This window comes from Rhinolophus sinicus, chromosome 6 (assembly GCF_057876585.1).
Source record: "Rhinolophus sinicus isolate RSI-liver-muscle chromosome 6, RSI-T2T, whole genome shotgun sequence".
Taxonomy (NCBI): Eukaryota; Metazoa; Chordata; class Mammalia; order Chiroptera; family Rhinolophidae; genus Rhinolophus; species Rhinolophus sinicus.
This window is the reverse complement of record NC_142506.1, coordinates 33,034,999-33,049,307: the sequence shown is the minus strand read 5'-3', so window position 1 is coordinate 33,049,307 and position 14,309 is coordinate 33,034,999. Positions and strand designations below refer to the sequence as shown.

The 14,309-nt window shown below is 47.6% G+C and overlaps 1 protein-coding gene across 6 annotated transcripts in view; it reads left to right on the top strand.

Annotated features, from left to right (window-relative positions):
• Positions 1-14,309, top strand: part of MATN2 (matrilin 2) — a 145,968-nt gene that overhangs the window by 116,459 nt on the left and 15,200 nt on the right. For all 6 annotated transcript variants that reach the window (XM_088799034.1, XM_088799032.1, XM_088799033.1 and 3 more), the window contains 2 exons: positions 2,553-2,675; positions 2,904-3,026. In XM_088799034.1, coding sequence (XP_088655160.1) covers positions 2,553-2,675; positions 2,904-3,026 — 246 coding nt within the window. The remainder of the gene's footprint in view (positions 1-2,552; positions 2,676-2,903; positions 3,027-14,309) is intronic.

The following is a 14,309-nucleotide window of genomic DNA, read 5'->3' as shown; positions in this document are numbered from 1 at the left end:
CACAAGGAAAACATACAATTGCAGGTGACAGTTCATTATAATTAAGGAGCCTGGGAAAGTGACCAGTGCTGGCCCCAGGTTGGGACAAGAGGCTGAAAGGGACAGCTTGGAAAGAACTTGGGCTACCACAGAGCTGATCTGAGAGCAGAGCTGAGAAACATGGGACTTTTTGTGAAGACTTTTCTTAATTTTCTTGTGTAAGAGGCACAACAAAGTTCTATTTGGTGATGTAAACACATGGAAACTTGCAGGCTTTGCCAGCTGGACTCTTCCATCGTTTTTTATGAAGCACAGTCTGCACTGGTCCAGGCCAGCAGGGGTGGGGGCACCTGAGCACTGTGGTAAATGCCTGTGACCCTGGTATGCTGGGAGGGGCTTGGTGGCATAGTTGGCATAGAAGGAGCCCTGTGTGTGGCTTTTCACCCAGCAAGCCGCACATCTGCTCCAGCTTTGGGGACAGAGATATACTGTGAATGAAAACAGTGCAGCTGTTCAGCATTTGGACCTTAAACTGCCAGGAGGGGAAGTTTCAGAGATGAAGTATTAGGTACAGAGCAGTCCTTGGGAAAACTTGTGCCCCTTCAGTCTTTAGAGAAAACAAAGTGCTTTGATTAGGCTTTCTAAGGACTGATCTCAGAGGTCAAAGAACTTTTGAACCAGAAAGTTGGCAGTGCTGTGCATTTGCCCCTGGCTGTCTCTGAGTCCTATGCGAAGTGAATGGGGAGCAGTAGGTCTTCCACTCGACAAGTAGATGCCCTGGTGAAGATAGATCTGGGTACATTCTACCTTCTTCCAGGAGTGTGGGGTCGGCTAGCTGACTGCCCTGGCAGGTATTCTGGGGCAGGCTGGGCATGAAATGGCAGAGCCCACAAGATCCCCAGGGGCCATGGCCTGCCTCCCCCTCCCAGCATGCCTCAGGGGACATAGAAGAGCTCAGAAGAGGGGCCAGAAGAGATTGGGCCATTCTTTCTCTCTGGTATATAATAAGAAGGACAACCTAGTCAGCTTCAAAAGTATAAACCAGGCCATTTCTTCTTAGGCGTCCCCAGAGAAAGCCATGGTATCCTATCCCCCTTGAGGGCCCCAGGCCATGGTGGCAGCAAGCCCTTATGGGGTGCTCACTCTGTGCAGGCATAGCTGTATTTTCTGGGCACTCACTTTCTCCGGACAAACAGCCCTATGAAGCATCTACATTCTTATCTCTATTTAATGATAGGGAAGCAGTGGCACCAAAAAAGATTAAGTAACTTCTAGAGTCATCACATGACTGGTAAATGGTGGAACCAGAATGTAAATACAGACCCTCTGGCTCCTGAGATCCTGCAAGTGTTTGCAATAGGCAGATCCACCAGTGGAATGTTCCAGCAGACATCAGTCCCAGGCCCTGTGGGAGTCAAAGAAGCCCATTTGATGGCCCTGCAAAAGGCTTCCAGTGTCTCTCCAGTCTCTGGGTTTGTGTTTTCTCCATCAGGGAAATCTGGGAGGCAGCCCACAGGGCTGTCTGTGGGAGCCATTCACCACAGCTGAGTGTTCACTGCCCCTCAGTGCTCTCTACCCAGCGGGGCCAGCTATGCAGCCCTGGGGTGCCAGGATCAGCCACACATGTAGGCCAAGTCTTTGGTTTTCTGAATCTGGGTGTCCTGGTTATGAGGAAAAAACCTTTTCCTTTGTAATTTTCAGATAGAAACGAAACTATACAATTAATTCTTACTCAGCACTACCTAATAATAATCCGCATTCATTAGGGGGTGAACTGTGCCAGCTATTGCTCTGAGGGCTTTACATATACCGTGTTTCCCGAAAATAAGACCTAGCTGGACCATCAGCTCTCATGCATCTTTTGGAGCAAAAATTAATATAAGACCCGCTCTTATTTTACTATAATATAAGACCGGGTCTTATATAATATAATATAATGTAAGACCAGGTCTTATATTAATTTTTGCTCCAAAAGACACATTAGAGCTGATGGTCTAGCTAGGTCTTATTTTCAGGAAAACATGGTATCAACTTCTCTACTTCTCACCAAATTCCTCTAAGAAAGCAACATCATCCCTGTTTCTCAAGTCTGAAAATGATGGCAGAGAGGCCAAGTAACTGCCTAGTGTACCCCATTGCTAGGATGTGGTTGAGATGGGATTTGAGCCCAAGTAGTTTGATACTGGAACTCATTCGTAATCACTACTCTGTCAGCTATGTGGCTTTGGACAAGCAGCTTTACCTTCCTGAGCCACGCTTTCCCTGCTGTGAGATGGGGCTTGCGCCTGCTCTCAGCATTGCCCTGAGGATTGCACATTGTGGTGTCAAGACAAGAGCACAGAGGGCTGCTGTCATTAACACCAACACCAGAGTCGTAGGTGCTTTACTTTGCAAAGAAATGGGAAGACAACATGACAAGGCTAATTTCCCAGAGAGGCCAGTTGCACAGGGTAGAATAAAGTGATACGGCTCCTCAGGGGCTCCCTCCGAGGAGGTTTGGTGTTTCAATGCCCCATGTTGGTGGGGCGCTGCTCCCTCCTGTTACTTCGTGTTTTCATGTGTGACACCCACAGGGGTGGACCACTGCGCAAAGCAGGACCATGGCTGTGAGCAGCTGTGTCTGAACACTGAGGAGTCCTTCGTCTGCCAGTGCTCAGAAGGTTTCCTCATCAACGAGGACCTCAAGACCTGCTCCCGTGAGTCCCCCTCCACACTTCTCTGATACAGGAGAGGTTTGCCACTGGGTTGAAAATGTGAGGACTGCAGAGGACGGCAGGTCAAGGTCCCTACTTTCCTTTGCCCCTTTATCCACGGAGAAAATGGGGATGTCCTCTGGGGACTGCATGCCGGGGGGGTGGGGGGGTGAAGTGGGGTGGGAAAGCATGATGGTAGCTTGACTCCCATCTGGCCGTTGGGTTTTGCAGGGGCTGATTATTGCTTGCTGAGCGACCATGGTTGCGAATACTCCTGCGTCAACATGGACAGATCCTTCATCTGTCAGTGTCCGGAGGGACACGTGCTCCGCAGTGATGGGAAGACCTGTGCCAGTGAGTGTTCTGAGGTCTGGCGACAAGCGGGATTTCGCACAGGCAATCTGTGGTGGGGTGCACTGCCAGACAGGTAGTGTCCGTTCATCTGTTCCCGGGGTTTTGCTGGCCAGAGTCATTGTGCGGAAAGGCCTCTCTCTCAATGACATGAGCCCTGTGTTGCTCGTCCGCCCCCTGCCTTCCTTTTCCAGCTCCCTGAGATGGCTGTTCCTATTTTCAGTCTGCCTCGCGGTCATTTTGAAGCTGGACAGAACCCTATTTCTTAGTTCTCATTTCTCTACCCCCTCAATCTGGCTGCAAGTGGCAGCCAGCCGGGTCCACAAGAAAACTACCGTCTCGGTCCTGCAGCCCCATGGAATCCCCATCCTGCAGTGAAGAAACTGCAGCTCAGATTAAGTAAAGAGCCTAAGGTTACCAGCTATTACATGGTGGCTTCAAACTCTGGTCTGTGTGACTCCAGAGTCAGTTCTGGGAAAAGGGGAGGCCCCTGGGAAACCTTCCCACCCCCTCTCCTGATAATCTGGCAGCAGATGGTGAGGTTGGCAGTGATGTGTCCTGGGTACATTTTTCCTTGCAGCTGGTCCCAACTTCGGTCTCCATTAAGTTAAAAAGGAAGGAAGGAAGGAAATAAGGAAGGAACAAAGGAAGGGAAGGAAAAACAAGAAAAAGACCCCAGACTTTTCTCTTTCCTTCATTCAAGAATGTGGGTCTCTGCCGTGCAATCTCGCTTCCAAGTGGACAAAGATAAAAACTTAAAAAATAGTCATTTTGAGAAAAGGGATCAGAAATGGAGGAAAAGGACTACAATTTACCCTCCCCATCCTGCTGGTCTTTCTGATCATAGGGTCAAGTTCCCTGACCACAGTTGTGGCCACAACCTAATTTGTCCACCTTTTTATATGATCTATTCACATGGGCAGGTAAACCCACTGTGGAGTTGGGTGTGCCTCTCTAATTGTGCAGCCTGAGAGAAATGTTTCCCTAGTTTGAGACAGATTTTTGAGTCTTTGCAAATGGGTTATCCATTTTGTAGTTGGCTTGTGGCTGCCTGCCCAGCTGCATCCGGGACTGCTGCTCCAGCCAGCATGGGGAAGGTGTGGCACTGGGGGTGCAGAAGGAGGGTGGGTGTGTCAAATTGCATCAACATCTGACAGCATGCCAAAGCCATATGCACAGTTTTTTATTGTTTTGTTTTAATTCTCCATCATCTTCGATTATTCATGCCCTTCCTTTATCCTCCCCCTTACTACAATCACCAAGATCTGACTATAAGATAGTTGCAGGCCTTCTAAGAAATTCTCACAGCCCTTCTAAACAAATGCTGCCCCTTTTCCTCACAATCACTTGCACCCTCTCCCTCCCTACCCATCACCCACGTCCACATCTGGGTTATGCCACTGACACTTTTAAATGTTGCCCATTTTCTCATTTAAAGTATGTTTGTAACTAGTGGTACAGTGACATCATCCATATGAGTAAATGTTCAACAATGCAATTAGCAGTGAATTTTCATATGTGTATGTTTATATGTGGTTTTGACTATATGAAAACGTGTGAGATGATCCAATGGGTTAGAATTATCCTCAGGGAATGGTGGTACCTAAGAGATGCATTTTCCCCACCAGCTGATACCTATGTGTTGAGCTATTCCCCTAATTGAAGACTTCCTGTCTGCCCTAGGATGATTCAGTCTGGCTGCCCTGTAATAATTGGCTGTGTTTTTAGTGTGTCCATAGTTAACCGGGGTTGGGATGCATGTTCCCCAGCTCTATTCCAGATGATGAAGAGCCTGATGACAGGACTGCACCGGTTTGGAAAAGGGCTGTGGATGGGGGCGCCCACTGAGGGTCAGCCAGGCCTGGCTCAGTGGATAAGCAAGGGTGTCTTTGGCCCTTAGAAAGCAGCCTCCACGTAGAGCCTTGCTAGCAGGTGGCCTGAAGACTCCTTCACTCAACTTCCGGAAGAGTCTCTGAAGCATGGAGAGCAGGCCCAGGTTCCTAGGGCCCTGGAACTAAGTGAGCACTGTTATCTTCATACCCCTGCAGGCTCCTTGGACTCTCTGGCCTCTGGAGTGAGTCCTGTCCTCCGTTTCTCCTGCCCGCTGGCCCCAACCTTTGATTCTCCCTAGGAATCGTTCTTGTCTTAGGGGTTTGATGCACAGATTGGGGTGAGGGAATGGGGTAGTCTCTCTACGAGCTGCATCTAAGAGGCCTCTTCCCTGTCTAGCCCCTGCAAATTTCCCAGAGATATACCTTTCACAAAGGCATCCCAGCATCAGGAGAGACTCCACAGGCTAGATGTGGGGCACATAGCCCACTGGCCTGCCAGCTCCTGGAAGTTGGAGACTGGGTCTTATTTAGAATCTGAGTTCCCAGACTGGCCCATGGGAGGTGCACAAAAAAATTCAATGAGTGAGAGAATGGTCAGAGACCACATGTCTTTTTATCCTGTGGTACTTGGCACAGGGTCCACTCCCTACTCAGTAACTGTCAGTGGCTTTGCACTGTCTCCCAAAATAAATTTCCAGCCACACTCCTCGATTTGGCAATGTCAGAAAACCCCTTCCTCCATCTTGTGAATTCCACCCTAAGTCTTCCCTGATCCCTGTGGTTCTTCAGGAGGGTGAGGCCCCCTGTTCTCTGAGCAGATGCTACACCCCTAGACCATCCTGTCCCCACTTAGGACAACTCCCCTATCCCACCCCTGCTAGTGGAAACCCAGCCTGTGGCTGATGTCACCCCCTTATGAGGAACTTCCTGCCACCCCCGACCCTCTGCAGAGCCCCTTTTCTCTACCCCCTACAGGCTGGGTCTGGACCTCTCTGCCACAGGCTCTCCGGCCCAGACCTCACCCTTGGCTCTCTGTGCACAATCTAAGAAACAATGTGGCAGAGTAGAAAGAATACTGAGCTAGGCGCCCCAAGACCAGCTTTAAATCTTGTTGTTTCTACCCTGGCCCAGGGAATTGACCTGTGGATCTGATTGGTCAGCTGTAAACAGGGAGTGATCATTTCTGCCTCTGTCAGAGTCGCCATGTGGAACAGAGAGTGACGTTCATTGAAGTGCTTTGGGAACCTGTAAATAGCCATAGCCCCTAAGATACTCTTGTTAAGGTTTTACCTCCCACTGTTAGACTGCCCCCCACTGAGGAGAGAGCTGAAATAGCCCCTGTCTTGCTGCTGGAGACCCACCTCCCAGGGTCAGGCCTGCTTTCATTGGAGGGGCCCCAGAGATGGGCCATGCTGGGAGGGTCAGACTCAGGAGCCCAAGAATGCCCTAGGGAGACCCCCTTCCTCTGACAGGTGAAGGGCATAGTCAGGGGTCTGAGCTACGGAAATAGAGTATTAGGAATCCCAGTCAGGGCGGCCTCCAACCACCTGCAGTCTGTGAAGGCCTGTGGGGAGCCTGATGCCCCCCAGCTTGACTTCAAAGGACAGAAGAAGCCCTGAGCAAGGCAAAGGGATTGTTGTAATACACTTGGGCTGCTGTAACAAAATACCGTGGACTGGGTGGATTAAACAACAGAAATTTATTTTCTCACAGTTCAAGAGGCTGCAAGTCCAAGATCAAGGAGCTAGCAGGGTCAGGTTCAGTGAGAACCTTCTTCTTGGCTTGCAGATGGCTGCTTTCTCACTGTGTCCTCACATGGCAGGGAGAGTAAGGTCTCTGATGTCTCTTCTTATAAGGGCACAATCCCTCTTGGGGTCCCCATCCTCATAACCTCATCTAAGCCTAATTATCTCCCAAATGCTCCACCTCCAAATACCATCACATTGGGAGGTAGGGCTTCAACATATGGCTTTGGGGGGACACAGTTCAGTGTCCGTAGTAGGGGAGAAGGTCACTTCTGTATTCACATTATATGTTTGATGGAACAGAAGGAAGCTTAGAAGTCTTCCCTTTCTTTCATGGGAAACAGGCATAGGGAGGAAACTGGCACCCCCAAGTTGGCCTTGGGGGTCAGTGACAAAGTCAGGACTAGAACCCAGGTGCCCGGATTCAGGATCTCTTGCCCAGAGTGAGTAAGATGCCCCCTAAAAGTATGCCTCATTTCAGCTGCTTCTTGGTTTGTCTGAGCAAAAGCCTCCACAGAGTCAGCAAATGATCGGCTGCTCCAACTTTAACTATAAGAAAAGCCAGAAAACAGTGTCATTCTATCTCCTGGCCTTGGTTACCCTGTAGGCAGACGGCTACTGTGTTTTCTTTCTGGGCTTGAGGTTGGTTTTAATAACCTCCTACGTGTAACCTCAGACACAGAATTGCTGTTTGTCATTGCCGCAGAGGTGTGAGCCCGCGGAACACATGACCCCATGACTGCCGCACCGCAGACATACATGACTTCCCAGATGTAGAATCCAGATGTGAGCAGCACAGTCTGTGTCAGCGTCCAGGGCTGTCAGAGGGGCCCTAAAACCCTGCATTATGTCCCGAAACTTCTGATCATCCTGATCACAAATTGCAGTCCCCACTGGTGAGGAGGCTGAATCCTCCTTAGTGTGAAAGGGAGAGGATCCTTCTTTCAGAGGGAAAATTCTTTCTTCCTGCAGCCTGAGATGTCTCATGAGTCCTGTCATCCATTTCATTTCAGTGTTGGTTCCCGGTTGAGTCTGTCCTCACTCTCGTCTCTGGATTTGAGTGAAGGTGCTTCCTTAAGCTCTTGATCCATTTATTCTCATTCTCCACAAGCATTTACCCTGTACCTGAAGTACAGGGTACTTCAGGGCATGTCATGCTGGCATTGAGCTCCTCTGGGGGTGATGCTGGTTCAGTTTCTGCCCTGACAGAGTTTAAAGTACTCAGAGAAGAAAGATATTAAAGACGTATCATCCATTCCATGTGATGAGAATTGTGATGTGGATAGAAGAGATGCCACAGGAGCATGTGACAGGGAGACTGTCACCTCGCCTAGAGAAAGTCCCCTGAGAAAGATGTCTGATCTAACCCCTGGAGATCGATGGAGTGAGCTAGCCAGAGATGGAGGGTGTTATGGACTGAATGTTTGTGTCCTCCCAAAATTCATATGTTGAAATCCTAATCCTCTAAAAGTGATGGTATAGGAGGTGAGGCCTTTGGGAGGTGATTAGGTCATGAGTACGAAGCCCTTGTGAATGGGGTTAGTGCCCCACAGAGCTCCCTGGTCTTTCCCCCCATGTGAGGATACAACAAGAAGTCTGTGACCTTGAGGGGTGCTCTCACCCAGCCCTGCTGGCACCCTGATCTGGGACTTCCAGCCTCCAGAACTGTGAGCCATACATTTCAGCTGTTAGAAACCACCCAGTGTGTGGTATTTTGTTACAGCACCTGATGGACTAAGACTGAGGGAGGAGCTCTTTCAAAGAGCAGGAAACAGCACGTGGAAGCCCAGGCCCAGAGGTGGTGCTGAATATTGAGTTTTGAGTGCGAAAGGGAGACTAGTGAGAGATGAGCCTGGAGGGGCAGGCAGGACAGATGACCTACAGCCTTTAGAGTTGCATTAAACTATTTGGAGACCTGGGTTCCCTTGAGAAAACTATTTTAATTTGTCTTCTGAGAATGTAGCAGCCTGTCTGAGCAGATCCTGCTGAACTAGGAAGACCACTGGCTGTGCAACCAGACCAGGGAACTCGGAGGTGATAGATTTGTGATCTAATCACACCTCTGCCCTAGCAGAGCTGACACAGTTCATCTCTGCAGATTAAAGAACCTTGGGAAAGTCACTTCCGCTCTCCAGCCATCAATTTCCTCAAACCTAAAATGAAAATGTTGGATCAGTTCATTTCCAAGGTCCCTTCTAGCCCAAAAGTAAGGATGGTGCCTGGCACAGTGGAAGTGCTCCATAAACACTGGCTGACTGAATGAACTCCTGCTGGGGTGCCCACCATTCTCCTCAGGCTAAGGCACCCCATGACGGTGAGTCAGGGATGTTGGCTCTCTTTGCCTGTTAGGGATCCACTGGAGTACTTTCCTAGAGGGGAGTACCTTTGGCTCTGGGGAAAGCTGACTCCAAGTTGGTTTCCAGACTTGGTGAGTATAAAGCATCTAGAGCCTGTGGTCAGGAAGTTCACTACAGTACAACTTTGGCATTCTCCAATTTACCACAGGTGGTTCATTAATTTATGAGTGACCCAGAACGTCTCTGACATGCAGAAACTGGACATTTTTTGCTGAGCAGATGTGAACTGTGCACTCTGCAAGGCAGGTGTGTAGAAGAGAGTGAGAAACCCCTCTGACCGCCAGATCCACACCCCACTGGTTCTCATTTAAAACATCTGCACAAAAACCCCAGGAAGTGAGTCTAGTTACTCTTGATTTTCTGAGTAGAAAACTGAGGAAATGTTTTCTTTTACTGAATGGGTATTTACCGGGGACTATTGTGTGCCAGGCATTAAGTTAGGTGCTGGGAGGTACAGGACAGAAGGGTAGATCTAGCCCACGGCCTCTTGGAGATCAGAGCCCGTGTGAGCACACTCCACTGAGGAGGTGAACACAGACCCAGACCAACCACATACTAAATATTCAGTGACACCTGTGATAGTACCAAAGGGGCAGGTGCCTGATTCTTTGAGGCCCTGTGCCAGGTGGTGAGGGAAGACATCTGGCAGTGGTGAAGGAGGGAGTCTTCCAGGCAGAGGAATGACTGTGCAGAGCCCTGTGATGGGAGGCTCCTGGCTTGGTACTCAAGTACTGAGGTACCGAAAGAAAGTACTCAGAGCTGGAGGAGAGCGGCCCAGATGAGGCTTCAGGGCGGGTCCTGAAAACCTTGCCAAGGATACTGTGTCTTATCCCAAGTCTCTCAGGAAGCATTAAAGGATCTCAGGCAGAGGAAGGAGTGATGTGAGCATAGTCAGGTTTTGGGACGAGGACTCAGGTTGAGGCAGGGGATGGACTGAATGGGGTGAAAGTGAGTATGTGGAAACCAGGAGTAGATGATGCAACAGCCCTAGAGAAAGATGATGGCATTTGGTTCACGATGGTGGAGGACACTTGGGAAGGCCCCTGAACATAAGGCTGGAACCGCCACCAGCATCTCACCCTGGTGGTTTTTTGGAATCATCTGTGGGGCTTTTAAAACATCCAAAAGACCTAGATCCCCTGACACAGAGACTATCTTACATTAATTAATGTAATGTTTTTGGAGGACAATTTGGACATATGTATCAGGTTTAAATGTTCATACCCTTTAGCTAGGCATTTCCACTTTAGGATGTTTATGTTTCAGATAAGCCCTCACATTCTATGCCCAACTATGTGCACAAGAGTATCTATTGCAATAATGCTTGTAATAGCAAAAGACTAGGAACCACCTAAATGCCCATCCAGTAAGAGACTGGTTAAATGACTAATGGTGCAGCCTTTCAAAATAATTATGTAGGATGTCAAAGGTGACAGACAGGTATACTTTTAACTATGAATTCTTTGTTTTGCATTAAGGATTTTTGTTTAAATTTTATTTTCAGAATAGGTAAGAGGTTCACATAGTTCAAAAATCAAAACAATGCAAAAAAAAAAATACATTAAGTTTTGCTCCCACTCTTGCCGAGCCATCCCATTCCCTACCTCCACCTGCTATCAATAACTGGTGGTAGCCACCTTCCAAGATGGCCTCTGGTGACCCCCATCTCCTGATATTCACACACTTGTGTAGTCATCTCCTTCACTGTTGGTCCGTGTGACCAATAGCATATGGAAGTACTGATGAATATCACTGCTCAAATTAAGTTATAGAAGATACTGTGGCTGCTGTTCTTGGGTGCTCTCTCACTTCTTGGACCACTCGCTCTGGGGGAAGCGATGTGGGAAAGGCCCACATGATGAGGAACTGAGCCTCTGGCCAATAGCCGTTGAGGAAGTGAGAGGCCTGCCAGTAAATACTAGGACATGAGTGAGCTTGGAAGCAGATGTTCCAGCTCCAAATGAGCCTTGAGATTGCTGTAGCCCCAGAAGACAGCTTGACTAGAGTAGCCTCATGAGGGACTGTGAACCACAACCACCCAGTTAAGCCACTCCTGGACTCCAGACCCTCAGAAATGGTGTGAGATAATATTTGTTGTTTTAAGCTGCTAAATTTGGGGTAACTTGTTACATAGCAACAGATAGCTAACATACCGTTTTTATTAGTCTATTATTTGTCCTTCATGTTTATATGAATAAAAGCAAATACAATATTTTTATTTCCTCCCTGTCCTTAAACACACACAAAAATGGTGCACCATATATTCCATTCTATGCCTTTTTTATTTGATTCAATAATATTTACTGGAGATTTCTTCCTATCATTACAGAGAGCACTTCCTCATTCTTTTTACAGCTGTCTAATGTCTCAGTGTGTGGAACATTTACATAGCTGGTCCCCTGTTGCTGGACTTTTGGGTTGTTTCCCACTTTTCATTATTACAAATGATGCTGCAATGAATGAATAATTTGAAAGTATAGCCCTTCGTATGGTGCAAGGGTACCTGTAGGAGAGAATTCCAGAAGTGAAGTTGCTGGGTTAAAAGTACAGTTTGTAACTTTGGTAGATCTTGCCAGATACCCCTCTATAGGGGAAGTCTGCTCTTTAATATGTTTGAATTTTGAATCAGGTGCCTATTTTGACTTTTAAAAAAGGCTATGCAGGTTATTCTGATGCTCATCCAAGGTGGAGAACTCACCACTGCCCTACTCTTGATCAGATGCTCCAAGGGAGTGAGGAAGGGAAAGATAAAACACCCAGACTCTCCACATGCTTTTAAAGCATGCACACAACAAGATTTGCAAACAGCTACTATAGGAAAGCCCACGAGAACTCAGAAAGTGGGCTGGGAGCTCCAGGATAACCTGCAGCTAAGGGTGAAGACATGCCCCTGTGGATAGTGGCTTTGGGCTCAGCAGGCTCCTGATACAGGAAAGCAGTGTCCTTCAGCCAGGTCAGGCTCAGACCACCATGGCTCGGGAAAGCCTGGGTATAAGTGGCCCTTCAGGGTCTGGTCTGTGCAGGAAGACTCACCCTCACTCTTCAAGATGAAAGCCTGAGCTGAAGCTGAGAGGACAGGATGGGACATGGGGGAAGCTCTAGAAAGAAAACGCATGCTCAAGAAGTTCTGTCTGGATTATGGCTTGACAAGGCTGGCCTGAAAGAGTTATAGCTATTTTATTACCTTGGAAAATAGAGTAGTCTTAGTATAAATTCATGGTGGGGGGGAAAATGCTCACCTCCACAGCTAGCCAGCTGTCTGTATTGTGGATCACTCAATCGTATTTCCACTCAACACTACGTGAGGAAATGTTCTGGGTCAATAACGACTGCAGACTGTGCCCAGAGAAGTAAGTCCTATACAGAGTATCAGGAGCGTCCAACTTTTGTTTGACTCTCTTTTGCAGTTATAATTTCAATTAACATAACACTTTTCCATTGTTCAAGAATTTTGGCAGTGCTTCTGCTCAAAGGAAGACAGGCAAAATTCCCTTCATGTTTGAATACAGCAATGCAGTGCAGTTGAGGAAAACATGGGATTAACTGTCAGAAGATTACATTTTTAGTCTGATGCTATCACTTCTTAGCAAGTGGTCTTGGCAAGCCATTCCCCTCCCAAACCTTTGTTTCCCTGGCTGGTAAATGAGAATAACAATGGGTGCCCTAACTAACCCACAGGGTGGTTCTCAGAGCTCCCTTCCAAAATGAAATACTGTAAAAATGCCTTAGAAAAAAGTATGTGGTCTCTGCCTGAGTATAAATGTGCTTATGCACTTCAGAGCCTTCACTTAATAACGTCAAGGCATCCATCGTAGAACTTCTACTCCATGGAAATACTTGAGTTGACTCTCAGAAGTGCGTCATAGCCATGTGAAGATGGATTTTTCATATCAACCCATCAACAAATCTTGTAGGCCTGCCTTCAAAATGTGGCCACAATCTGACCACTTCTCCCAGCCTGGTCTGGGCCACCAGGATTACTGCAGTAGGTTTCTTCTAGCTCTCTGTGCTACATCCTTACCAGATCAGGTCATGCCACGCCACTGCTCAAAACCCACCAATGACCCTTTCTCACTCAGATGCACCACTGCCTCTGAATCCTGTCTGGTCTGTCCCTGATCATTTCCTGCCAGGATCCAGTTGCTTAATCAACTGGTCTCTCTGCCTTTCCTGAAAAATGCCAAGCATGCTCCTACTTCTGCAGTTTGCAAATTCTTTCTTAGGGGTGCTATTCTTTCCCAAATACCACACACTCACACTTCTCTTTCTTCAGGGCTCTGTCCAGTGTTAACTTATCTGACTGCAGCATGAAAAATGACAAGCACTCCCATGCCCAACCCAGCAGGCACGCTCTATCCTCTTTAGCCTGCTTTTTCCCCATCTGACATATATATTTTTGTCTGTCTATTGATTATCTTCCCTGTCTCTTCCCTCCCACCCCTGCCACCAACTGTAAGCTTCACAAAGGCAGAAACTCTGTTTTATTCATTGTTGTATTCCCAGAGTCCAGAAGAGTGCCTGACTCATGGAGTAGGGACCCAGGAAACATTGTTGACTGAATGAACAGATGAATGAATGGATGACCTAAGTGTGACACACACATTCATACCTAAGTAGATACGTAGATAAGTTGATATTGCATTAATAACCAATGAAGTTGAACTTATTTTCTAATGTTTATAGGCCATTTGTATCTCTCCTTTTGTAAATTGTCTTTTCATGCCTTTTGTTCATTTTTCCTGTGGAGATAATGATATTGTTTTATTTATGTGCTTTTATATAGTAAGAATTTTTTTTTAAAAGATTTTATTGGGGAAGGGGAACAGGACTTTATTGGGGAACAGTGTGTACTTCCAGGACTTTTTTCCAAGTCAGGTTGTTGTCGTTTCAGTCTTAGTTGTGGAGGGCGCAACTCAGCTCCAGGTCCAGTTGTTGTTACTAGTTGCAGGGGGCGCAGCCTACCATCCCTTGCAGGAGTCGAACCGGCAACCTTGTGCTTGAGAGGACACGCTCCAACCAACTGAGCCATTTAGGAGCTCAGCGGCAGCTCATTTCAAGGTGCCATGTTCAATCTTAGTTGCAGCGGGCGCTGCCCACCATCCCTTGCAGGACTTGAGGAATTGAACTGGCAACCTTGTGGTTGAGAGCCCACTGGCCCATGTGGGAATCAGACTGGCAGCCTTCAGAGTTAGGAGCATGGAGCTCTAACTGCCTGAGCCACCGGGCCAGCCCTATATTAAGAATTTTTGCTCATAGACATGCTTTCTATTTTGAAATGTGCACTATGGGATTAGATACTCTTTTAATTTAAGGTGTCTGAAATGTCTTTTAAGATTGAATAAGTCACCAATG